The sequence below is a fragment of the Bos indicus x Bos taurus genome, chromosome 10, assembly GCF_003369695.1.
Source record: "Bos indicus x Bos taurus breed Angus x Brahman F1 hybrid chromosome 10, Bos_hybrid_MaternalHap_v2.0, whole genome shotgun sequence".
Lineage (NCBI taxonomy): Eukaryota > Metazoa > Chordata > Mammalia > Artiodactyla > Bovidae > Bos > Bos indicus x Bos taurus.
The window spans coordinates 86,423,857-86,448,535 of NC_040085.1; the positions used below are offsets into that span (position 1 = coordinate 86,423,857).

Below are 24,679 nucleotides of genomic sequence, written 5' to 3' on the forward strand. Positions count from 1 at the left end.
TGGGTTGGAAAGATCCCCTGGAGAAGGGCATAGCAACCCACTCCAGTATTCTTGCCTGGAGAATTCCAGGAGCAAAGGAGCCTGGTGGGCTTCAGTTCACAGGATTGCAAAGAGTTGGACACGACTGAGAGACTAACATATACATATATAGACCAGTATAACAAAATAATCATACATCCTATTCTCTAGCCTGCCTTTTTCAATTAATATAATTGGAACACTTCCCATGCCTGCATAGCATTTCACATTGACATTTGGGCTTTGTTTGTTTGCTTTGGCTAATACAAATTGTGCTCCTTTGCACATATAGGCACATATCGAATTATTTCCTTGGGATAAACTGATTGTTAAAAAGTGACATTTAAATTGACATCAATAGCGAGAATGCCCTCCAGAAATGTCTTTCTGCGATCCTTGTATGCAAATTCCCAGCTCTCCACTGCCAACACGAGATACATCCAATCATCTGAACTTTACCAAGCTGATGGACATCATTGTTGATCTGCACAACTGATTATAGGCATCATCATCTTTTTGCATAACGTCCGCATTTCTTCTTTTGTGAACTATTATATTTACTTTTGAGTTGGCATGTAAGCCAATGAGTCCAGCAGGATAAACCAACCCCTTCATGAACGAGCAAGCCATTCAACAGGTAAGCAGGCGAAAAGGTTGACTGAGGGGTTTATGAAGCATAAACTCCTTTCTCTTTACTATAACTACAGGAAGTGGGCCTTAAGTGGAGTGTCGGAGCCCAAAATCCAGTTTCCATAGCAAGTAGCATGGGCAGTAATGACTCCAGGAAGACGATACAGGACAGGTTCGTAACGTCAATCTGCCTGCCTCGGGCAGGGCAGGGAGAGGACTTCTTCCAGACTGTGCTTGCATAGTGTTATGGCCTGAATTGTATATCCTCCTCAACATTCATATGTTGAAATCCTAACCCTGAGTACCTCAGTATGTGATCTTTTTTGGAGACAGAACCTTTAAAGAAGTCTGTGTATGCGTGTTAAGTCACTCAGTCGTGTCCAACTCTCACAACCCTATGGACTGTAGCCCGCCAGGCTCCTCTTCCATGGGATTCTCCAGGCAAGAATACTGGAGTGGGCTGCCATTTCCTCCTCGAGGGGATCTTCCTGACCCAGGGAGCGAACCCACGTCTCTTATGTCTCCTGCATCGGCAGGCAGGTTCTTTACCACTAGCACCACCTTTAAAGGAGTAGCTAGGCTAAAATGAGGTCATTAGGATGGGCCCTAATCCAGCATAACCATCCTTACAAGAAGAGATCAGGACCCAGACAGACACACACACACACACACATACAGGCAACACCATGTAAAGGACCGGGAGAGAGGCTTCAGAAGGAACCGACTCTGCCGATGCTTTGATTCTGGACATCTAAGCTCCAGAATTGTGAGGAAACAAACGTCTGTCGTTGAAGCTGCCCAGTATGTGGTAACTGTCATGACAACCCTAGTAAACTAACAGGCCTGGCACCCCACCCAAGACTCAGGAAAAGCCACGTGTCCACTTGACAGCCGACGCACACCCTGGGGCTGCCACTGTCAGGAGGGCTGACATCTTGCTGCTGTTTATAATGCCGTGTAGAGCGCGTCTCTGTGTTTCCAAATGAACCACAGGGTGGTGACAGGAATATGTTCTGGAAGCTCATGGCAGATGTGAATTCTCCCAAGGACAGCTGCCCTTTTACAGCAGTATCATCCATTTCCTCACTTGACCCAAGCTACGTTGCAAACTCATTGTCTCCCTTGAAATGAACATGAAAAATTAAGCCCCATTTTTTGAAGAAAGTCTTTTTTAACTAAGAGTCGTCTCCGACTCTTTGTGACCCCATGGACTATACAGTCCTTGGAATTCTCAAGGCCAGAATACTGCAGTGGGTAGCCTTTCCCTTCTCCAGGGGATCTTCCCAACCCAGTGATCGGACCCAGGTCTCCCGCATTGCGGGTGGATTCTTTACCAGCCAAGCCACAAGGGAAGCCTCAGAATACTGGAGTGGGTAGCCTATCCCTTCTCCAGAGGATCTCCCCAACCCAGGAATTGAACTGGGGTCTCCTGCATTGCAGGCAGATTCTTTACCAACTGAGCTATCAGGGAAACCCCATTTTAACATTAACCAGGAGCTTTTCTAAGCTCTGAGAAGTGGAAGGAAGAGATGGCCCCAAAGCAAAGTCAGGTGGCGGGTAACAGATCTGTAAGAAAATCTCAAAGAGAAGACAGCCAGCAGCTTATTGCCAAAGAGCCCCCAAGATGAATCACAGAGACCAGACCATGTCCCACCCAAACCTCAGCACCAGGACATATTTGCTTGGGAGTCAAGAGACCTCCTATGGTCACAGCTCATTAAGGTGTCAAACTTCCCATTAAGGGAAAAATCGCCTTCTTGGATCTCAGGGCTTCCATCTCCACTCGTTCCACAGGGTTTAAATTTTTAGGAGTGAACTGAAGCCTCAAGAAAGAAGGGTTCACTGTTTAATTCAGGAAAAGGAAGAAAAGAAGGGAGGGAAGGAGGGTGCGAGGGAAGAGATGAAACATTCAGAGAGAAATAAAAGGAAAAATTATCGTTATGCCTGGCCAGTCTTTTAGAAATTTTTTTTTAATTTTATTTATTTATTTTTGGCTGTCCTGGGTCTCTGTAGCTGTGTATGGACCTTCTCTAGCTGCAGCGAGCTGGGGTCACCCTCCAGTTGCAGTACTCAGGCTTCTCCTTGCGTTGGCTTCTCTGTGTTGCAGAGCGCAGGCTCTAGGGCAGGGGCTCAGTGGTTGTGGCACACAGGCTCAGGGGTACCAGAGCAGGTGGGATCCTCCAGGACCAGGGATCGAACTCATGTCCTCTGCAGTGGCAGGTGGATTCTTAAACACTGGGCCACCAAGGTAGTTCTTAGGTTTTCAAACGAGTCACAGAATGGGCGAGAGACCAGGAATGACAAAGCCTGACTCTGTTGCTAATACTTTCTAGGCTTTGATTTTCTTGCCTGTAAAGTGGGAGAAATTCTACTAAATAATCTCTGACATTTTTTCTAACTTTAATGGCTAAAGAATCCAAACCAACCCCTATGATTCCAAACCAAACATGAAGACATCCATTTCCAGAGGCTCAGGGCTAATAACACACCCTGGAGAGGGCCCGTGTGCCAGCCACCATGGTTTGAGCATTTTATGCCCACTGTTATTTTGTTGAGTTCCAGTTAAAATCTTATTATCAGGGAAAAAAGCAGAGCTTTCCCTCTTGGAAGCCTCACTTTGCTAGGTGTTGAATGGTTTGCACAAAAGCTTTAGTGAGCAATTTCTATCTTAAATCAAATTAGTGGTGTTAAATCACTCACCTGGGAAGCTACTTAACAGGGATGACACCATCCTTCACAGGTGGATCCAATAAGCTTATATTTAAAATAGTGAGTAAATTAATTCAAACCTGTGGCCAGAGGAACTCACTTCTAGTGAGTAAGCCAAAAATCTCATTCAGGTTTTTCTGGAACATCTAGCAGAAAACCCAAACAGACTTTTTGGCCAACCCAACATTTTTCTTAATTTCTTTTTCTAGACTTGAGTATCTGGGACCAAAGTATTTTGAGGCAAGTTTCCCCACCTCCCTACCCCTGAGGTTGTAGGCAAGGGCATAATGCTGATGCAATGTGGCAAAAAAGGAGAGAAATAATGAAAAACATGCATCGGATGCCTCCTTCATTCCTGCCATTGTGCTGGAGACCAGACTGTAGGAATGATTCAAACATGGAAACATCCTTGTTGCCCTGGAGGACCTGAGCCTGTAGGGAAATGACTTCCATGCAAAGATCCCTCTACCAAAGGTAGAAGAGACGGTAGACACACTGGGGCCTAAAGTAAAGCTCAGAGAGAACCCGCTTGGGGTGGCTTTGTTGGAATGCCATACTTAGCACAAAGTAAGGACTTCGTGTGAAAAAACATCACTTGAGTTTTATTTTAAACCAGGAGTAGGTTTGTCATATTGGGGGGGAATGAGCTATTCAGGATAATAATCAAGAGTGGAGGCATGGAGGTGGAACCATGTGATGGGGACTCTGTCCCTTCTAAACCCTAAATGTCTGTTTTTAAAAGTGTTGCCATTTGTTTATTTATGGCTGCCCTGGGTCTTTGTTGCAGTGCACAGGCTCTTCAATGCTGCGTGTGGGCTTTCTCTACTTGCAGTGAGCAGGGCGGGCTACTCCCAAGATGCGGCACTCGGGATTCTTGCTGTGGTGGCTTCTCTTGTTACGGAGCACGGGCTCTGGAGTGGACCCAGTAGATGTGGCACATGGGCTTAGATGCCCCGTGGCATGGGGGATCTTAGATCCTGGACCTGAACCCATGTCCCCTGCACTGGTAGGTGGATTCTTCACCACTGGACCACCAGGGGAGTCCCCTAAAGGTCTTTTGAATCTGTTCAGTTCCTAACAGGGCACTAACTGAGCTCAGGGCACTAACCGAGTTCACTGCCCTAGTCCAAGCCACCATGTGTGTTACCTGGATGACAGCAGAATATTAATACCACCATTAATACGGCCACTAATACAGTCAATAACTACCACAGTTTCTAAGTTGCAATGAGATACATGATACTTTGAGATAATCTGTCTTATAAACTTATAATGTGTGAATATCTATGATTTCTGTGGATGATTAAGGGGTACTGCAAATGCTACTATAGTTTGCTCCCTGCACTAATAAGTGAAGGAAAGCCTCCTTTTACTAACCTCCCTTGAGGTGAGAGACAATAACAACCTGTTATCCAAGGTCATGTGCTCAGTCGCTCAGTCCTGTCCGACTCTCTGCGACCCCAAGGACTGTAGCCCGCCAGGCTCCTCTGTCCATGGGATTCTCCAGGCAATAACACTGGAGTGGGTTGCCATTTCCTCCTCCAGGGGACCTTTCCAACCCAGGGATCAAACCCGCATCTCCTGCATTGCAGGTGGATTCTCTACCACTGAGCTATCAGGGGAGCCCCATCCAAGTTCATGGACTCTTTCAATTCTAAGTGGTATCTAGTTTAGATCACCTGTTTGGCACTAGAGGCACACAGCCTCTTAAGTTCTGCCCTGTAGGAGTGGATGCCATGACATGGTCCTTGCAGAGAGCTCTGCTACAGGACGGGCGGAGCTGCACAGCGTCAACAAGCCTGGACATCAATCCAAATTCTGTCACTTAACTAATGTGTGCCTCTGGGTGTCGTCATCTGTAAAGCTGAAGATCACAACAGTACACAGAACACTTAAGAAGGTAATCAATAAAAGGCACTGCAGTTGTCACTTCCTCTTCAGGACTAGTGCATTAGCAATTCTAAAAGGGATTTGCAAAATCTCTGGTTGGAGGTCACAGTTTTTTGTTTTTGTTTGTTTACCAAGTAGTTGTCAAAGATCTGGTTTAGATCATCTGTATGGAGCACAGCATCTAAAACTCTGCCACTCCTTCTCAGATTTGCTTTACACAGATGGTTCAATAGTCACAAGGACTGTCACAAAAACACTTTCCCCAAATCACCTTCTTTGCACTCTGACATATTCTGGGTAAGTGAGATTCTGAGATACCAAACAGAGAGACAATCCCCCACTGCACACATATACATTCACATACAATTTAAAACATCCTTGTTGTTCTTTAGTCACTGAAGTTGTGTCTGACTCTTGCAACGCTATGGATGGTAGCTCACCAGGCTCCTCTGTCCATGGGATTCTCCAGGCAAGAATACTAGAGTGGGTTGCCATTTCCTTCTCCAGGGGATCTTCCTGACCCAAGGATCAAACCTTCGTCTCCTGCATTGGTAAGTGGATTCTTTACTACTGAGCCACCTGGGAAGCCCAAAAGGTGATAATAAGATGCAAATAAGAAAACAAAATGAATGGATACCACTGGATAAATGCCTAACATTTGAAAACACAGGGGAAAAAGTCATCTTTTCAGACTAGCTGTAACTATTTGTTCTCGTTTACTTCTTCCCTGTTATGAAGTTACACTTCAATTAGCAAATACACTTAAGCCTAGATAATTGGAGAGTAGGATTGGGAACACAGGCCGTCCAGCCCTTTATCAGAATAGTTAATTTATTCTACGAGGATCCACTGTGTAATTTCAATGTGCCAGGCATACTATGGGAACATAAAATGAATAGGATGTGGTTCCAGCTTCCAAAAAGGTCTCAGTCTAGTGGGGACTCCGAACAAGTCACTGCCATCCGGTGAGATCGACCCAGAGGGAGGTTTGTACACAGTCCCTGGGATGTAGAGGAAGCAGTGCCAGGCCCCAGGAGGGCTGTCTGCAACCCCTGTACACACTCACTGTACCCACAAACACTAGCCTCTCATTCCCAGGAACCAGGTGGGGAAACGGAGGAGAGAGACTGGGACTGAATCCCAACGATACTCTTTAGAGTCATGTGTCTTTGGCCAGATAATTTCATATCTTTAGCCATGTTTCTGCATCTATAAAATGAAATAGTAATATCTACTTCAGTTCAGTTGCTCAGTCGTGTCTGACTCTTTGCGACCCCATGAACACCAGGCCTCCCTGTCCATCACCAACTCCTGGAGTCCACCCAAACCCATGTCCATCGAGTCGGTGATGCCATCCAACCATCTCATCCTCTGTTGTCCCCTTCTCCTCCTGCCCTCAATCTTTCCCAGCATCAGGGTCTTTTCAAATGAGTCAGCTCTTCGCATCAGCTGGCCAAAGTATAGGAGTTTCAGCTTCAACATCAGTCCTTCCAATGAATATTCAGGACTGATTTCCTTTAGGATGGACTGGTTGGATCTCCTTGCAGTCCAAGGGACTCTCAAGGGTCTTCTCCAACACCACAGTTCAAAAGCATCAATTCTTCAGTGCTCAGCTTTCTTTATAGTCCAACTCTCACATCCACACATGACCACTGGAAAAACCATAGCCTTGACTGCTGCTGCTGCTAAGTTGCTTCACTCGTGTCCAACTCTGTGCAACCTCATAGACGGCAGCCCACCAGGCTCCCCCATCACTGGGACTCTCCAGGCAAGAACACTGGAATGGGTTGCCATTTCCTTCTCCAGCCTTGACTAGATGGATCTAAAAGATTGTAAAGATTAAATGTGTGTATATGTGTGTGACATACTAGATTTTCTGTAGATGAAAATTATTTTCTGGCACATACTAGATGCTCTATAGATAAAAACTATTTTTAAAGTTATATATAATAATCCTTTCAAAGGCAAAAATTTGCCTGGAAATTATCCATTCTTCATAGACAGATGTCATATATCTCACTCTTCTGTATATTTGCGATGACAGGTAAAATACCAGTTTTACTCAAAAAGAAGTTTGTGTTTCTGAGAAACTTTTGAACCTCTCTGGAGAAACTTTCAAAGAAAGCAATCATCAAAGTTTTAAAACACTGATTTAAATCCAAAATGTACAACCTAATGGAAACAAACCATAGCACAGGGGGGAAAAAAAGGTACAATCTGTTTGTAAGCCAAATACTAAGTTACATCTTAAAAATGCATTCCAATATACACTGTGCGTCCTAAGTTGCTTCAGTTGTGTTCAAGCCTGTGCGACCCTATGGACGGCAGGCCACCAGGCTCCTGTGTCCATGGGATTCTCCAGGCAAGAACACTGGAGTGGGTTGCCATGCCCTCCTCCAGAGGATCTTCCTGACCCAGGGACAGAACCCACGTCTCTTACATCTCCTGTATTGGCAGGCAGGTTCTTTACCACTGCTGCTGCTGCTGCTAAGTCACTTCAGTCGTGTCCGACTCTGTGCGACCCCAGAGGGGGCAGCCCACCAGGCTCCCCCGTCCCTGGGATTCTCCAGGCAAGAACACTGGAGTGGGTTACCATTTCCTTCTCCAATGCATGAAAGTGAAAAGTGAAAGTGAAGTCGCGCAGTCGTGTCCGACTCTTTGCGACCCCATGGACTGCAGCCCACCAGGCTCCTCCATCCAAGGGATTTTCCAGGCAAGAGTACTGGAGTGGGTGCCATTGCCTTCTCTCTTTACCACTAGGTGTACACAAATACTGTTTGATTCTACTGATTCTACTTATATGAGGTACTTAGAATAGTCAAATTCATAGAGTCAGAAAGTACAGGGGTGGGGAGGTGGGGAGTTGGTACTTAATGGGGACTGAGTTTCAGGTTAGGAAGATGAAAAATTCAGGAGATGGATGACGCTGAGAGTTGCACAACAATGTGAATGAACTTCGTGCCACTGAACTGTACAGTTAAATATGGTTAAAGCAATATGTTTTATATCATGTGACTTCTACCCCCCCAAAAAAAAATTTTAAAAAGAAGAACATCAAGGATCCTGGGCATCCTAAAAACAGAAATGGGGACAAATTTATATTTGTTAATGAAAGAGAAAGGCTTTCCTGATAGCTTCCCTGGTGGCTTAGATGGTAAAGAATCTGCCTGCAGTGAGGGAGACTTGGGTTTGATCCCTGGGTTGAGAAGATCCCCTGGAAGAGGGCATGGCAACCCACTCCAGTATTCTGGCCTGGAGAATCCTTGCAAAGAGTTGGACAAGACTGAATGACTTTCACTTTCAATGAAAGAGAAAAAGATGTAGTTTGTTTAAAAGTATGTTCTATTGTCCTTTAATGTTGAGGAGACTAATGCTCAAGAGGAATATGAGTTATCACTGATATTTGTAGCTGGGTAAAGAATTTCTAAAATAAGTTAACTCATTTCGTCTTCCACACAAAATATATTCAAGGCGAAAAGAAAATCATAAAATACAAATATGCCTTAGGAATAACCAGAATCGTGGACTTGGCTGATGGCACAGTGGTTAAGAGTTCGCTTGCTAATGCAAGGTCACGGGTTCGATCCACGTGCTGCAAGTAAGCGGAGTCCGGGAGCCACAATTAGAGAGTGCTCCCCACTCACCGCAACCGGAGAAAGTCTGTGCGCAGCAACAAAGACCCAGAGCAGCCAAAAATAGATATATAATAAATCAAAAATTAAAAAAAAAAAGAATAACCAGCATCCCCTGTAGCCCCATCATGCTCAATGATAATCACCGTTTACTGGAACTCTGGGCCCCTGAACCTAGTCTTCTACCAGCGGCAGCAGGATTATGAGAAAGCAGGCAACAGAGAAACACATTACATCCTGCAAAGAGCCACACGGCCCCTGTGATGTTTTCACATCACCCTTAACCAGTCATTGAAAACAGAAACTTTCTGAGCATCTAAGAAATGCTTGTCACAAAAAAGTGAATTATCCAGTCCAAAGCTTTCTACCCATCATAAACATTTGTGTCTGAGAAAAGAAAAAGTCCAAAATCCCTGGGGATATCCTACTGCTCTGGCAGAATTCCACTGTGATCAGTTAAATGCAAATAAATCAAGAACATCTGGTCTACATTTATTTTACAGCCCACAAGGGCTTTAAATACAAAGAATGTTTGGCAAAATGTAGTCTTGAGTCTATTGAATGAGAATTTTAAAAAAGGCCAAAAGGTATAGCAGAGCGTGAGACAAAGGAGAGCGACCTTTGTAAATCCAGAGAAGTTTGTCCAAGTATTTCCTTCTGGTTTCTCTGGATTCCCAACACTTTAGCAATGGCATGTGCTTCCAGCACAAACCTGCGAATTTATGTATGTTTGGGTTTCTGTACCTTGAGATCTGCCCAGGTAGCCACGCAGGCACTATGGGTGAATGGAAGACCAAATTTATTTGAATACATATATAAACATAGGTGTGTGTACATATACATACATTGTTGCTGTTAAGCTGCTGAGTCGTGCCAACTCGTGACCCCATAGCCACCAAGGAAGCCTGGATATACATGTATACACACACAAATATAAATTATACATACATGTAGATCCATACGTAAACATATATCATTTCAGGAGGCTTCAAAATCTTTAACAAGCTAATACATGCTATGACTCTATCTTTAATAAGCTAATACATGTTACGACTCTCCGGAGAGTCCAGCATTCTGGCTTTTCTTAGGCTTCTGCATGGGACACACTTGGGCTTCCCTGGTGGTTCAGATGGTAAAGAATCTGCCTGCAATGCAGGAAGACCCGGGTTCAATCCCTGGGTCGGGAAGATCCCCTTGAGAAGGGAATGGCAGCCCACTCCAGTATTCTTGCCTGGAGAATTCCATGGACAGAGGGGCCCGGCGGGCTACGGTCCATGGGGTCTCAAAGGGTCAGACACAACTGAGCAACTAACACACACACGTGGACACACCTGGGAGAAATGCTGGACTCAGATCCACATGGGATACAGATGTCTGGGATGCAGAGGAGTCTCACCACCTGCAATCCTACTCCTTTCATCCAAGGAGCCGTTCAACAGACAAGGAGTAAACACCTGCTGTGTGCTTCACCCAGCATGACACGCCTCCGTTTGCACACAGGACCGAGCACTCTAACCGCACGCTAAAACAACACCTTTCCTGTGCATAAAACAAAACCAAAATGCAGACCCACCACTTGGCGGCAGCCTGTGCGACGGCGAAAGTTTCTGTATTTTCTCTTCCCTGGGTTGCCATGGACTTCTGAGGCAGAAGGCTGATTTTTTATTTCTTGGCCCCTCTATTTATCAATTCAGGTAAAACTAGTGGCCTTACAGAGGTACTCTGACCGCTGAAGACAACAGGGTGTGCCTGTCATCTGGCGGAAGGGGACCCTGGGGAGACAGGGTGTTACTGGGGGATCTGGCCTGTTCCCACCCGTGCCATCTGCACTGGCAAGTCGAACCCCAGAGCAGACATCCACACGGCTCTCCAGCTCTGCCCTCAGCCTGTGATTTAACCAAGGTGAGGGGATTTGGGGAATGTTTGCCTTCCTCCTCCTAATTATCCCCTTGGTGAGAAAATGACAAGAGAGGGGTAGGCTGATCACAGAGTCTCTCTTCCACAATTACAGTGGGAATCGGGGGCTGCCTGGAGACACTGCCAATCCGCTACAGAACAGCTGCCCTGGGGGGCAAGGAAGGGCCAAGGCTTGCTGCGGGGGGTACAGAGCAACAGAGCCAAAGTAAGCCGGCTGGGCCCACCCGGGGCCACCACGATCCCACTCCACACAGGAGAGGGACCACGAGCATCAGCCTCGCCCCATCCCATTCTCCACTTGTTCACCTCACCCCTCACCCAAAGCCATTCTCCACCCCCCGAGACCTGCTGCGTGGTCTGGCGGCTGACCGCTACGAGCTTTGTGCCCTTTGGTTTCTGATAAGGTCTGCCGATGGGAGCACCAGCACAAGTTCGGGGGGGGTTATTTCCCTCGCCCTCCCCACTTCACCGAGCCCCTGGCAGGGGTGCTATTCTTGCAACCTATGGGACAGTCCCTGTCTCGTGACTCTAAGCTCTCGCTGCCTCTGTAAGCAGTCCTTGCATTAAACTCCCTTCAGATGAACCCCTTTGAGGGCACCATCCACTTCCTGCCAGGACCCCGACCAAAAGACACAGGGGGTAGGCCTTCTCTACAAAAAGGTAGATACTGAACATAATTATAAGCTTTGGGGACCGATAAGCAACGTTCAAAGTCCTAGTTCAGCCTAGGACTCTGATCTTCATCATCTGAACCTCTAGGAATGAAAGCAATTTTCACATAAGAGGAGACTGAAAAAATTCAACCTGAGGCCAGCGATTTTGACTCTTCCTGCAGTGAGGAGCCCACCTCTACTTCTTTTAAGCAACCAGAACCCTGGGGCAGGAGACAGAGGAAATTATCCTCGATGAGCCTTTATTCTGTGTCAGGCATTGTGTAATTGTTATACATAAACTGTCTCACTTGGAATGAGTAGTAATTTGGCAGAGGTAAGTACTATTCTTATGGCCATTTTTCAGATGGGGAGACTGAGTCCTAAAGCTATTAAGAATCTTGCCTGAGGTCACAACGGCCGAAGGAGGATGCAAACCTGAGCAGTCTGACTCCAGTGTCTGTTTGCTCTTGGCAAATATACTGCATGCCTCCTCCTCCTGGGGAAGGCTGGGCCAGGAGATTGGGAGCAAGGAGAAGCGAAGGGAGCCAAGCACAGCTGCAGCTTCTGACTTCCCATCTACGAGATGGTCCCATCCATGAAATGCTTCCCATGGGGGAGATGGGTGTGTATTCTAGCCGCAGACCAAGAACATCAGTCACAGAGCATCAACCAGAACTGAGAGAGTGTCAGGGCAAACAAAACACAATAAAGAACTGTGGCTTCTTCAGAAAGAGATCATCATAAACCAGGATTCCTTGCAATATTATCAAATACCAAACCAAATCCTGTCTGAACCCTTTAGTCTGCAAGAGGGATCAATTTCTCCACTTGTGGAAACCCCCAGGAGCACACAGCATGACGGCAAATGTTACCCCAAATTTGAAAACGGATCCAGAGACACATTCCCAAAGGACAGCTTTGAGAAGGAGAAACAAATATTGCCAGACATGCTGGGTAAACTCATCCACAGAGAAACCATTAGTAACTCTATCCCTTTCAAAGGAAGGCAATCCCTGGGGCCAAATGGCCTAAACCCTAAGCACAGGCAACGTCCTTCCAACACTGTTGTAAACCCAAGCCACAATCCGGAGCATAGGGACAGGCTGGCAACCTCTACCTGCAAAGCCAGCAAGCATCCACCTTACACACCTACCGGAAATGCTATAAATGAGAACATGGGATGTTTCAGACTGATGCACAGCTAGCTCAATATTCAGGCACAAAAGAGTAAACAGAACAACGAAATTATCTGCAGCCTAGACCCAACGGCTGCAGCCCGATTCTCATTCCGCTTCACATAACGTTGACTTTTTTCTTTGCTTAAATCTAACCTCCCTTTGCAGAACAGGGGAGGTGCGTGGGTGGTGGGATGAAAGCGTCAGCCTTGCGCACATCACACACCGTTCAGTTACCCAAGGAGAAAACAAGCCGACAGGGCACTGTGCTTGAACAAAGTCAGAAGACAGCCCCTTAAGACAGCATGGCAAATGGTTTCCCAGGTGTGCGAACCTGCCAACCAACCAGCCAGTCTGTGCGCGTGTTTTCCCCAACACAATTCTGAAACACCGAGGGCGCTGGCTTTCTCCACTGGATTACTATGCCTCACTTCATTCTGCAAACAAAGCTGGCTGCAGAGATTTGATGAGAGGCAACCAAAAATGACGTGCAGAGCCCTCTGGCCTGGGGCTCCCTCTTACCTGTCGAGTCGGCCCCGGAAGCCAGGCCACTCTGCTCCCCAGCACTGACGAGCTGCAGGTCTGTGTACGAGGGGCCAAAACTAGGACTGCTGGTGTCTTCAGAATGTGTGGTCCAGCTGCTCTCGGAGGGCAGTGGGCATCTCCCCAGGGAGTCGAAGGAAGGGCAGGTCCAGCAGGGCATGGCCAGTGATGTGGCTGGGGACAGACCGAAAGCATGCAGGGTAAACAGCTGCACTCTGCTCATCTTTAGCGCTTGTCTGACTTTGATGCTGCTCTGATCCTATGACATCTCAACAATCATACAGGGCAAAGAAGGAGAGGGAGTGTCACTCCTGACACAGGGAAAACTAATTGACCGAGACCCCACCAGTGAGTCAGGATCAAAACTGGTGCTATAAGTAAGGTCTCAGCACCCTCAAATAAAAAATTAGCTCTTCAAAGAACATGTGTGATTTTAGGCTCTACTTGTATTTCTTCATCTTCTTTAAAATTTGTCTTGGAGTATAGTTGCTCCACAATGTTGTGTTAGGTTCTGCTACATAGCAAAATGAATCGGCCATGTATCCCCCCTGCTTCTGGATTTCCCTCCCAGTTAGGTCACCGCAGTGCGTTAAGTAGAGTTCCTTGTGCTATCCAGTATGTTCCCTTCAGGTGTCTATTTCACACATTAGGCTGTACTTAGATTTCTAACCTAGGCTGCAGCTTCCTTCAGATCCAAAGTGCACGCAGTTTCACCCTTACCCTTACATTTTCCTCCATTTTTAGTGGCGCACCAACAATCTCAAGAAAACTCACCAACCTGCACTGCAAAATTAGAGCTAGATTGGGTTAAGGGACAGGAACTTGAATATCTATCTATGTATGCGCCTAGGAATGAGATATGTGTCTGCTTGCCTTGAGTTTGACTGTAACTGGAGTCTGTAGTCTGTTACAAATACAAATTGAGATCTACCAGGGCTGCTGACCTGCTGGACGATGAAAAATACCTTTAATGGGGAAGTGCACAGGATCTGGCTTTATCTCTGTAACCCTACACACCAAATTCAGCAAAAACCATTTTGCAGAGTCCCTTTTTTGAGTTTTCTGATGTTCCTAAGTTGTTTTTGCTCAATTGGCCATCACATGGCTTCTCCATGGTGTTTCCTGAGAGGCTTATTGCAAGTTTACTGACAAATACTGAAAGCAAGTGCTGAAAAAACTGAGGACAGGGAAGGAAGACTGAAAAAGAAAGAAACTCAGCTTAATGACTTTGACGTTCATTGACACTGTTGAATGTATCAATGCTTCCTTCCTTTTTATTGCTGAGCAGTCTTTCATGGTGTGGATGTACTACAGGTAGTCCCACCATTCATCGGCCAAAGGACACTTGGGCTGTTTCCAGTCCTTGGCTCTTATAAATAAAGGTGCTACGCATCAAAGGAAACTATTAGCAAGGTGAAAAGACAGCCTTCAGAATGGGAGAAAATAATAGCAAATGAAGCAACCGACAAACAACTAATCTCAAAAATATACAAGCAACTCCTACAGCTCAACTCCAGAAAAATAAACGACCCAATCAAAAAATGGGCCAAAGAACTAAATAGACATTTCTCCAAAAAAGACATACAGATGGCTAACAAACACATGAAAAGATGCTCAACATCACTCATTATCAGAGAAATGCAAATCAAAACCACTATGAGGTACCATTTCACACCAGTCAGAATGGCTGCGACCCAAAAGTCTACAAATAATAAATGCTGGAGAGGGTGTGGAGAAAAGGGAACCCTCTTACACTGTTGGTGGGAATGCAAACTAGTACAGCCACTATGGAGAACAGTGTGGAGATTCCTTAAAAAACTGGAAATAGAACTGCCTTATGATCCAGCAACCCCACTGCTGGGCATACACACTGAGGAAACCAGAAGGGAAAGAGACACGTGTACCCCAATGTTCATCGCAGCACTGTTTATAATAGCCAAGACATGGAAGCAACCTAGATGTCCATCAGCAGATGAATGGATAAGAAAGCTGTGGTACATATACACAATGGAGTATTACTCAGCCATTAAAAAGAATACATTTGAATCAGTTCTAATGAGGTGGATGAAACTGGAGCCTATTATACAGAGTGAAGTAAGCCAGAAGGAAAAACATAAATACAGTATTCTAATGCATATATATGGAATTTAGAAAGATGGTAACAATAACCCGGTGTACGAGACAGCAAAAGAGACACTGATGTATAGAACAGTCTTATGGACTCTGTGGGAGAGGGAGAGGGTGGGAAGATTTGGGAGAATGGCAATGAAACATGTAAAATATCATGTAGGAAACGAGTTGCCAGTCCAGGTTCGATGCATGATGCTGGATGCTTGGGGCTGGTGCACTGGGACGGCCCAGAGGGATGGTATGGGGAGGGAGGAGGGAGGAGGGTTCGGGATGGGGAACACATGTATACCTGTGGTGGATTCATTTTGATATTTGGCAAAACTAATACAATTATGTAAAGTTTAAAAATAAAATAAAATTGGAAGAAAAAAAATAAAAAAAATAAAAAATAAAAAAAAATAAAAAAATAAAGGTGCTATGAACATTCATGTACAGATTTTTGTACAAACATAAGACTCAATTTCACTGGGATAAACACCCAAGAGTACAATTTCTTAGATATATGGTAACTGCGTGTTCGGTTTTATAAGAACCTACCAAACAGTTTTCCAAAGATGCTGGGCCATTTTACATTCCCATCCGCATACATGAACGTATCCTTATTTTCTTAACAGGGTCTTTGCAGAGCAAAAGTTTTAAAAGTTTTACAAGTCTTTAACCAGCAAGAAAACAATATAGCATCTATAAAAGCAACACAAAATACGAAGCATCTGTAGTAATAAATTTAACAAAAGAGGGGCAAAGCCCCAGAGGAGATACTTGTAAAGTTAAGAGACCACTGAGAAGACCTACATAGATGGAGAGATTCTATATTCATCGATTGAAAGAACTGAGGATGAAAAGATGTTTGTTGTTCTTGTTTTGTTGCTCAGTCGTGTCCAACACTTTGTGATCCGATGGACTCCAGCCCGCCAGGCTCCTCTGTCCATGGAGTTTTCCAGGCAAGAATATTGGAATGGGTTTCCACTTCTTTCTCCAAGGGATCTTCTCCACCCAGGGATTGAATCTGTGTCTCCTACATTGGCAGGTGGATTCTTTACCACTGAGCCACCAGGGAAGCCCTTGCAAAAGATGTTAATTCTCCCTAAATTGGATTATAGAATTTTGCACTCTCAATCAAAATCCTAGCATGGCTTTTCTCCCCTCCTAGTAAGCAGAATCACATGATTTAGATATGAATGAAATCAAAATTTTAATAATTCAAATTCATTGTAAATACACATTAAAATAAATAAAGTGATAGAAATAACATAGAAAAAATGCTACTATAAGAAAAAAATTAAATTAGACTCCGACTTCACACTATATAGAAAAATCAATTCTAAATGGGCTGAATATCAAAGTGTGAAAGCCTACATAAGATGTTCTTTAGAAGGCATATATTGGGTTGGCCAAAAAGATCTATTACAGCTTATGGAAAAATCCAGCGGACGTTTTGGCCAGCCAAACAGCTTAATGTGGTCATGATTTCAGAGGTAGTAAAAGATTTTCTTTACCGAGACCAAGAAAACACCAAGCATAAGAGAAAAATAAACAAATTTCATAGCATTAAAATTAAGTACTTCTTTTTACAAAAAGTCACATAGCACCACACTCCAGTACTTTTGCTTGGAAAATTCCATGGATGGAGGAGCCTGGTAGGCTGCAGCCCATGCGGTCGCTAAGAGTCGGACATGACTGAGCGACTTCACTTTCACTTTTCACTTTCATGCACTGGAGAAGGAAATGGCAACCCACTCCAGTGTTCTTGCCTGAAGAGTCCCAGTGACAGCGGAGCCTGGTGGGCTGCCGTCTATGGGGTCGCACAGAGTGGGACACGACTGAAGTGACTTAGCAGCAGCAGCAGCAGCACCACCACCATAATGAGTAAAGGGGACTTCCCCAAAGACTGAGCAGGTAAAGAATTTGCCTGCAATGCAGGAGACACAGGAGACTCGGGTTTGATCCCTGGGTCAGGAAGATCCCCCGGAGAAGGAAATGGCAACCCACCCCAGTATTCTTGCCTGGGAAATCCCAGGGACAGAGGAACATGGCCGGTGGGCTACAGTCCATGGGGGGTCACAAAACAGTCGAAAACGACTGAGCTACTAAGCACACGAAGCGTAGAAAGACTCCCCACAGGGCGGGAGATAATATCTGCTGCACATTGTGTCCGCAAGGAACTCCTAGAAATCAGCAAGAAAAAGGGAAATACCATCAAAAAATACTCTCCAATAGGCATTTTATGAAAGGAAAAAACTAAATGGAAAAAAAAAAACAAACAAACTCAACCTCGTTAGTAATCTAGGAAATGCAGATTAAAACCACATGAGCATTCACTGGTCTTCGCCCTTCCCTTCCTCCCTGTCTCCCTGTGACAAAATTAGTGAAACGTGCCTAACCCGGTATAGTCAGGGCACTGGAGCCATGGCGGCTTTTCTGTGTGGCTGGTAGGAAAGCAAACTGGAAGCACCGCATAAAACACGTTGCTGTTAAAGTCATCTGATCGATTGGAGGATAAACACACCCTGCAGCACAGCAGTTCTCCTCGGATGTTTTTAAACAAGAGAATCACTTGCACTTGCATGTGTTCACTAGGATAGGAAGGCTCACTGAAAAGGCAAAACGCATGTTCACAGAAACACGTTCATAATTGCTCCAAAGTAGAATAACTCTAATATCCATCACACTGCACAGGTAAATGAACTGCGGAATATTACTAAGATGGAATGGGCTTCCCTGGCGGCTCAGTTCAGTTCAGTTCAGTTGCTCAGTTTCATCGAACTCTTTGCGACCCCATGAATCGCAGCACGCCACGCCTCCCTGTCCGTCACCAACTCCCAGAGTTCACCCAGACTCACGTCCATCGAGTCGGTGATACCATCCAGCCATCTCATCCTCTGTCATCCCCTTCTCCTCCTGCCCCCAACCCCTCCAAGCATCAGAGACTTTTCAATGAGTCAACTCTTTGCATGAGGTGGCCAAAGTACTGGAGTTTCAGCTTTAGCATCATTCCTTCCAAAGAAATCCCAGGGCTGATCTCCTTCAGAATGGACTGGTTGGATCTCCTTGCAGTCCAAGGGACTCTCAAGAGTCTTCTCCAACACCACAGTTCAAAAGCATCAATTCTTCAGCACTCAGCCTTCTTCACAGTCCAACTCTCACATCCATACATGACCACAGCAAAAACCACAGCCTTGACTAGACGAAACTTTTTTGGCAAAGTAATGTCTCTGCTTTTGAATATGCTATCTAGGTTGATCATAACTTCCCTTCCAAGGAGTAAGCATCTTAATTTCATGGCTGCAGTCACCATCTGCAGTGATTTTGGAGCCCAGAAAAATAAAGTCTGACACTGTTTCCACTGTTTCCCCATCTATTTCCCATGAAGTGATGGGACCCGATGCCATGATCTTCATTTTCTGAATGTTGAGCTTTAAGCCAACTTTTTCACTCTCCACTTTCACTTTCATCAAGAGGCTTTTTAGTTCCTCTTCACTTTCTGCCATAAGGGTGGTGTCATCTGCATATCTGAGGTTATTGATATTTCTCCCAGCAATCTTGATTCCAGCTTGTGCTTCTTCCAGTCCAGCGTTTCTCATGATGTACTCTGCATATAAGTTAAATAAGCAGGGTGACAATATACAGCCTTGACGTACTCCTTTTCCTATTTGGAAGCAGTCTATTGTTCCATGTCCAGTTCTAACTGCTGCTTCCTGACTGGTGTACAAATTTCTCAAGAGGCATATCAGGTAGTCTGGTATTCCTGCCCCAACCAGTAATGATGAAGAAGCTGAAGGTGAATGGTTCTATGAAGACCTACAAGACCTTTTAGAACTAACACCCAAAAAAGATGTCCTTTTCATTATAGGGGACTGGAATGCAAAAGTAGGAAGTCAAGAAACACCTGGAGTAACAGGCAATTTGGCCTTGGAATATGGAATGAAGCAGGGCAAAGACTAATAGAGTTTTGCCAAGAAAATGCACTGGTCATAACAAACACCCTCTTCCAACAACACAAGAGAAGACTCTATACATGGACATCACCAGATGGTCAACACCAAAATCAGATTGATTCTATTCTTTGCAGCCAAAGATGGAGAAGCTCTATACAGTCAGCAAAAACAAGACCAGGAGCTGACTGTGGCTCAGACCATGAACTCCTTATTGCCAAATTCAGACTGAAATTGAAGAAAGTAGGGAAAACCACTAGACCATTCAGGTATGACCTAAATCAAATCCCTTATGATTATACAGTGGAAGTGAGAAATAGATTTAAGGGCCTAGATCTGATAGATAGAGTGCCTGATGAACTATGGACTGAGGTTCGTGACATTGTACAGGAGACAGGGATCAAGACCATCCCCATGGAAAAGAAATGCAAAAAAGCAAAATGGCTGTCTGGGGAGGCCTTACAAATAGCTGTGAAAAGAAGAGAAGTGAAAAGCAAAGGAGAAAAGGAAAGATATTCCCATCTGAATGCAGAGTTCCAAAGAATAGCAAGAAGACATAAGAAAGCCTTCTTCAGCGATCAATGCAAAGAAATAGAGGAAAACAACAGAACGGGAAAGACTAGAGATCTCTTCAAGAAAATTAGAGATACCAAGGGAACATTTCATGCAAAGATGGGCTCGATGAAGGACAGAAATGGTATGGACCTAACAGAAGCAGAAGATATTAAGAAGAGATGGCAAGAATACACAGAAGATCTGTACAAAAAAGATCTTCATGACCCAGATAATCACGATGGTGTGATCACTGACCTAGAGCCAGACATCCTGGAATGTGAAGTCAAGTGGGCCTTAGAAAGTATCACTATGAACAAAGCTAGTAGAGGTGATGGAATTCCAGTTGAGTTATTTCAAATCCTGAAAGATGATGCTGTGAAAGTGCTGCACTCAATATGCCAGCAAATTTGGAAAACTCAGCAGTGGCCACAGGACTGGAAAAGGTCAGTTTTCATTCCAATCCCAAAGAAAGGCAATGCCAAAGAATGCTCAAACTACCGCACAATTGCACTCATCTCACATGCTAGTAAAGTAATGCTCAAAATTCTCCAAGCCAGGCTTCAGCAATCTGTGAACCATGAACTTCCTGATGTTCAAGCTGGTTTTAGAAAAGGCAGAGGAACCAGAGATCAAATTGCCAACATCCGCTGGATCATGGAAAAAGCAAGAGAGTTCCAGAAAACATCTATTTCTGCTTTATTGACTATTCCTGGTGGCTCAGCTGGTAAAGAATCCACCCATAATGCAGGAGACCCCAGTTTAATTCCTGAGTTGGGAAGATCTGCTGGAGAAGGAATAGGTGACCCACTCCAATATTCTTGGGGTTCCACTATGGCTCAACTGGTAAAGAATAATGTGGGAGTCCTGGGTTCGATCCCTGGGTTGGGAAGATTCCCTGGAGGAGGCCATGGCAACCCGCTCCAGTATTCTGGCCTGGAGAATTCCATGGACTGTATAGTCCATGGGGTCGCAAAGAGTCGGGCACAACTGAGAGACTTCCACTTTCACTAAGATGGAATACACTGCAATAAACACTATACCCACAGGTAATGAAACGGAAAAACCTCATAAATAAAGTGTAAAAGGAGTCAGCCACAGAATAATACATACAGTATTGTTCCACTTACATAAGGTTCACAAACAGATGAAACGCAATTCTATCATTTGAGATGCATGTGTAGGAAAGCTGTTAGGAAAAGTCGAGCAGTTATCACAAAACCCAGGGAGAGGGTGACAGAGGACAGAGGGAAATGGATGACTAGAAAAAGGATGTCATGATCAGTGGGGAAACAGAGTGCTTCTGAGCGATGCCAGTGTTCTATTTATTAAACTGGGGGGTGGGCTGTACTATCGTCCTTTGTAATTTAACACACACTTTAAACGTGATCCTTAGTGTTTACTCAGTAGTTAATAAAGCTTATTAAAGCCACATATCAAAAGACTATTCAAGAAAGGAATCTAACTATTCGTATTTTCACATTAGCTCTTCTTTCTTCCTTTATGTAGCTGCACCTGGTCTTCGCCGTGGCACGCGGGATCTTTAGTTGCAGCATCTGAACTTTTAGGTGTGGCATGTGGGGTCTAGTTCCCTGACCAGGGATCAAACCCAGCTCCCCTGCATTGGGAGTGTGGAGCCTTAGCCACTGCACCACTAGGGAAGTCCCCAGATACAGCTTCTTTACATTTGTTAGCTAACACTCTCAAATTTCCCTCGAAAGAAAAACTAAGAATAATAAAGCTGGGAGAAGACTCTTGAGAGTCCCCTGGACTGTAAGGAGATCAAACCAGTCAATCCTAAAAGAAATCAACCCTGAATATTCATTGGAAGGACTGATGCTGAAGCTGCAACTCCAATACTTTGGCCACCTGCTGCAAAGAGCTGACTCATTGGAAAAGAGCCTGATGCTGGGAAAGATTGAAGGCAGGAGGAGAAGACGCAACAGAGGATGAGATGGCTGGATGGCATCACTGACTCAATGGATATGAATTTGAGCAAACTCTGGGAGATGGTGGAGGACAGAGGAGCCTGGCGAGCTGCAGTCCGTGGGGTCGTGAAGAGTCAGCCACGACTGAGTGACTGAAGAACAAAAACCAAAGTAGCTGGGAGAGGCGATGTCTCTACATCCTACCGTCTGTTCTCATTTGATCTCATACATTTTATTTATCGGCTTAGCAAATTTGAATATATCATGGTGTCTAGTTTCTGGATTGAATATCCTCAGGCCACATGATCAGTTGAACAGTGAGAGAAAGTTCTCAGTCTGGAGTTGACTCTTCTCCCAGAGGAAGACCAGACCTCTGACAGCCAGGCCGGTGAGCAGCAGGTTGCTGTCATCATGATGCTTCACATCTGATTCGCAAGGAATATAGAGAAACAAAGACAGAAATCTGCCTTCTCTCCTTTCCTATGAGGTTGTATGTAAGGACTCTGGGTCCAGACTGCCTGCTGCACACAGCCCTGTAGCCTGGGACAAGTTACTCAATACATCTGTTCTTCTGTGTTTTCACCCGTAAAATGGAGCAGAAAACAGGGCCCCCCCCATAAACGGATTAGGCCAATACTGATGAAGCACTTGGCAAAATGCTTGGCACAAAGGAAGTACTCCAAAAGGGTGGTTAGTCGCTCAGTCTTGTCTGACTCTGTGCGACCCCATGGACTGTAGCCCACCAGGCTCCTCTGTCCACGGAATTCTCGAGGCAAGAGTACTAGAGTGGGTTGCCATTCCCTTCTCCAGGAGATCTTCTGCACCCAGGGATTGAACCCAGGTCTCTCTCATTGCAGGTGGATTCTTTACTGTCTGAGCCACCAGGGAAGCCCTAAACAGGGTTAAGTGGTAGTTGCTACTTCCAGACATAAACTTATATCCAAATCTACTTGAAATCTTGACTGACATCTCTACAAGTTGGAAACTAAGTTCCTCTTCTCCCTTCCACACCAGCTCCCTCTCCCTTTCCGATGTTCAGAAGGACACCTTGATTCTTCTCACCTTTGGCGCCTCACAGCTTCTGTTAATGCTACCTTCAAAGGACACTTGGAATCCAATCACTTCCCACCGTCTCCAAGCTACCACCCCAATCCCAGACCCCATCCTCTCCGCAGTCATCCCAGTGGCTGTCCTTGGTCTCCCCACTTCCACATTTACCCTCCTCCTCAGTCTGTTCTCCACATAAGAGCCCCCCAGTGTGAACAGAATCACCTGTGTGTGCAAGCCTAGGCTGCTCACATCTCCCCTCAGGTGCAACCCCTGCCCCCCTCCCCACATACACACAGCTTTCCTCCTCGCCCACAGTCAAGGTCCACGTCCTTACTGTGCCCTTAAAAACCTACGCCATCCAAGACCCCACAATTTCCCGACTCGCTGCCTTCTCAAACTTCTCCCCCATTCATTCCACTTGAATCACACAACATGAACAGGGCCACCTCCCCAGGGTCCCACCGCTTATTGCTCCTTCCTCCTAGAAGACTCCTTCCCCAGTTTCTGCAAGGCTCAGGCCTCACTTCCCTCAAGTCTTCATGCCAAAGCTACTGCTCAGAGCAGCTCCTGGACCTTCTGTAAGTTTCACATCCTCTCTCACCCGGCTCCCTTTCTTTGCCTCGTTTTTCTCCTCTTCCCACTGAACACGTTATCTGACACACATTCATCTACTTCTCGATCCAGTTTCTGCTGTGGCTTCCCCCTAGCAGAATGGATCAGGCAGGACTTCCTGCTGTATCCCCAGTGCCTTGAATAGTGACTGGCCCAAAGTGGGGGCCCAAAGCTCCATTGGTTGAATAAATAATAAACAAGTTGTCAGGGCTTCCTTGATGGCTCAGCAGGTAAAGAATCTGCCTTGCAATGCAGGAAATGCAGGAGAGGCGGGTTCGATCCCTGGGTGAGGAACATTCCCTGGAGAAGGGAATGGCAACCCACTTCAGTATTTTTGCCTGGGAAATCCCATGGACAGAGGAGCCTGTGGGCTACAGTTCATGGGGTCCAAAAAAGTCAGACACGACTGAACAGGGCACAACAATAAGCTATCAACTAAAACAATTCATACAGCAAATACTCTTCTCTCTTTTTATCCCCTGGGATCCTGAGCAGACTGAAATTTCAAATACTTATACACACTTTGATGTCATGTGCTTTATTTCTACTTTAATGCTTACTCAGTTCAGTTCAGCCGCTTAGCGGTGTCTGACTCTTTGGAACTCCATGGGCTGCAGCGCACCAGGCCTCCCTGTCCATCACCAACTCCCCGAGTTTACCCAAACTCATATCCATTGAGTCAGTGATGCCATCCAACCATCTCATCCTCTGTCGTCCCCTTCTCCTCCTGCCCTCAGTCTTTCCCAGCATCAGGGTCTTTTCCAATGAGTCCGTTCTTCACATCAGGTGGCCAAAGTATTGGAGCTTCAGCTTCAACATCAGTCCTTCCAATGAACACCCAGGACTGATCTCCTTTAGGATGGACTGCTGGTTGGATCTCCAAGGGAATCTCAAGAGTCTTCTCCAACACCACAGTTCAAAAGCATCAGTTCTTCGGTGCTCAGCTTTCTTCATAGTCCAAATCTCACATCCATACATGACTACTGGAAAAACCATAGCCTTGACTAGATGGACCTTTGTTGGCAAAGTAATGTCTCTGCTTTTTAATATGCTGTCTAGGTTGGTCACAGCTTTTTTCTTCCAAGGAGCAAGCATCTTTTATTTTCATGGCTGTAATCACCATCTGCAGTGATTTGGGAGCCTCCCAAAATACAGTCTGTCACTGTTTATTTGCCATGAAGTTATGGGATCAGATGCCATGTTCTTAGTTTTCTGAATGTTGAGTCTTAAGCCAGCTTTTAAACTCTCCTCTTTCACTTTCATCAGAGGCTCATTAGTTCCTCTTCAAATTCTGCCATAAGGTGGTGT

General features: G+C 45.4%; 1 protein-coding gene across 1 annotated transcript in view; it reads right to left on the minus strand.

Moving 5' to 3' along the window:
• The window catches only part of STON2 (stonin 2), a 180,254-nt gene that overhangs the window by 86,947 nt on the left and 68,628 nt on the right, over positions 1-24,679 (minus strand). Inside the window, exon 4 of the mRNA XM_027552586.1 lies at positions 13,147-13,341. Coding sequence (XP_027408387.1) covers positions 13,147-13,341 — 195 coding nt within the window. The remainder of the gene's footprint in view (positions 1-13,146; positions 13,342-24,679) is intronic.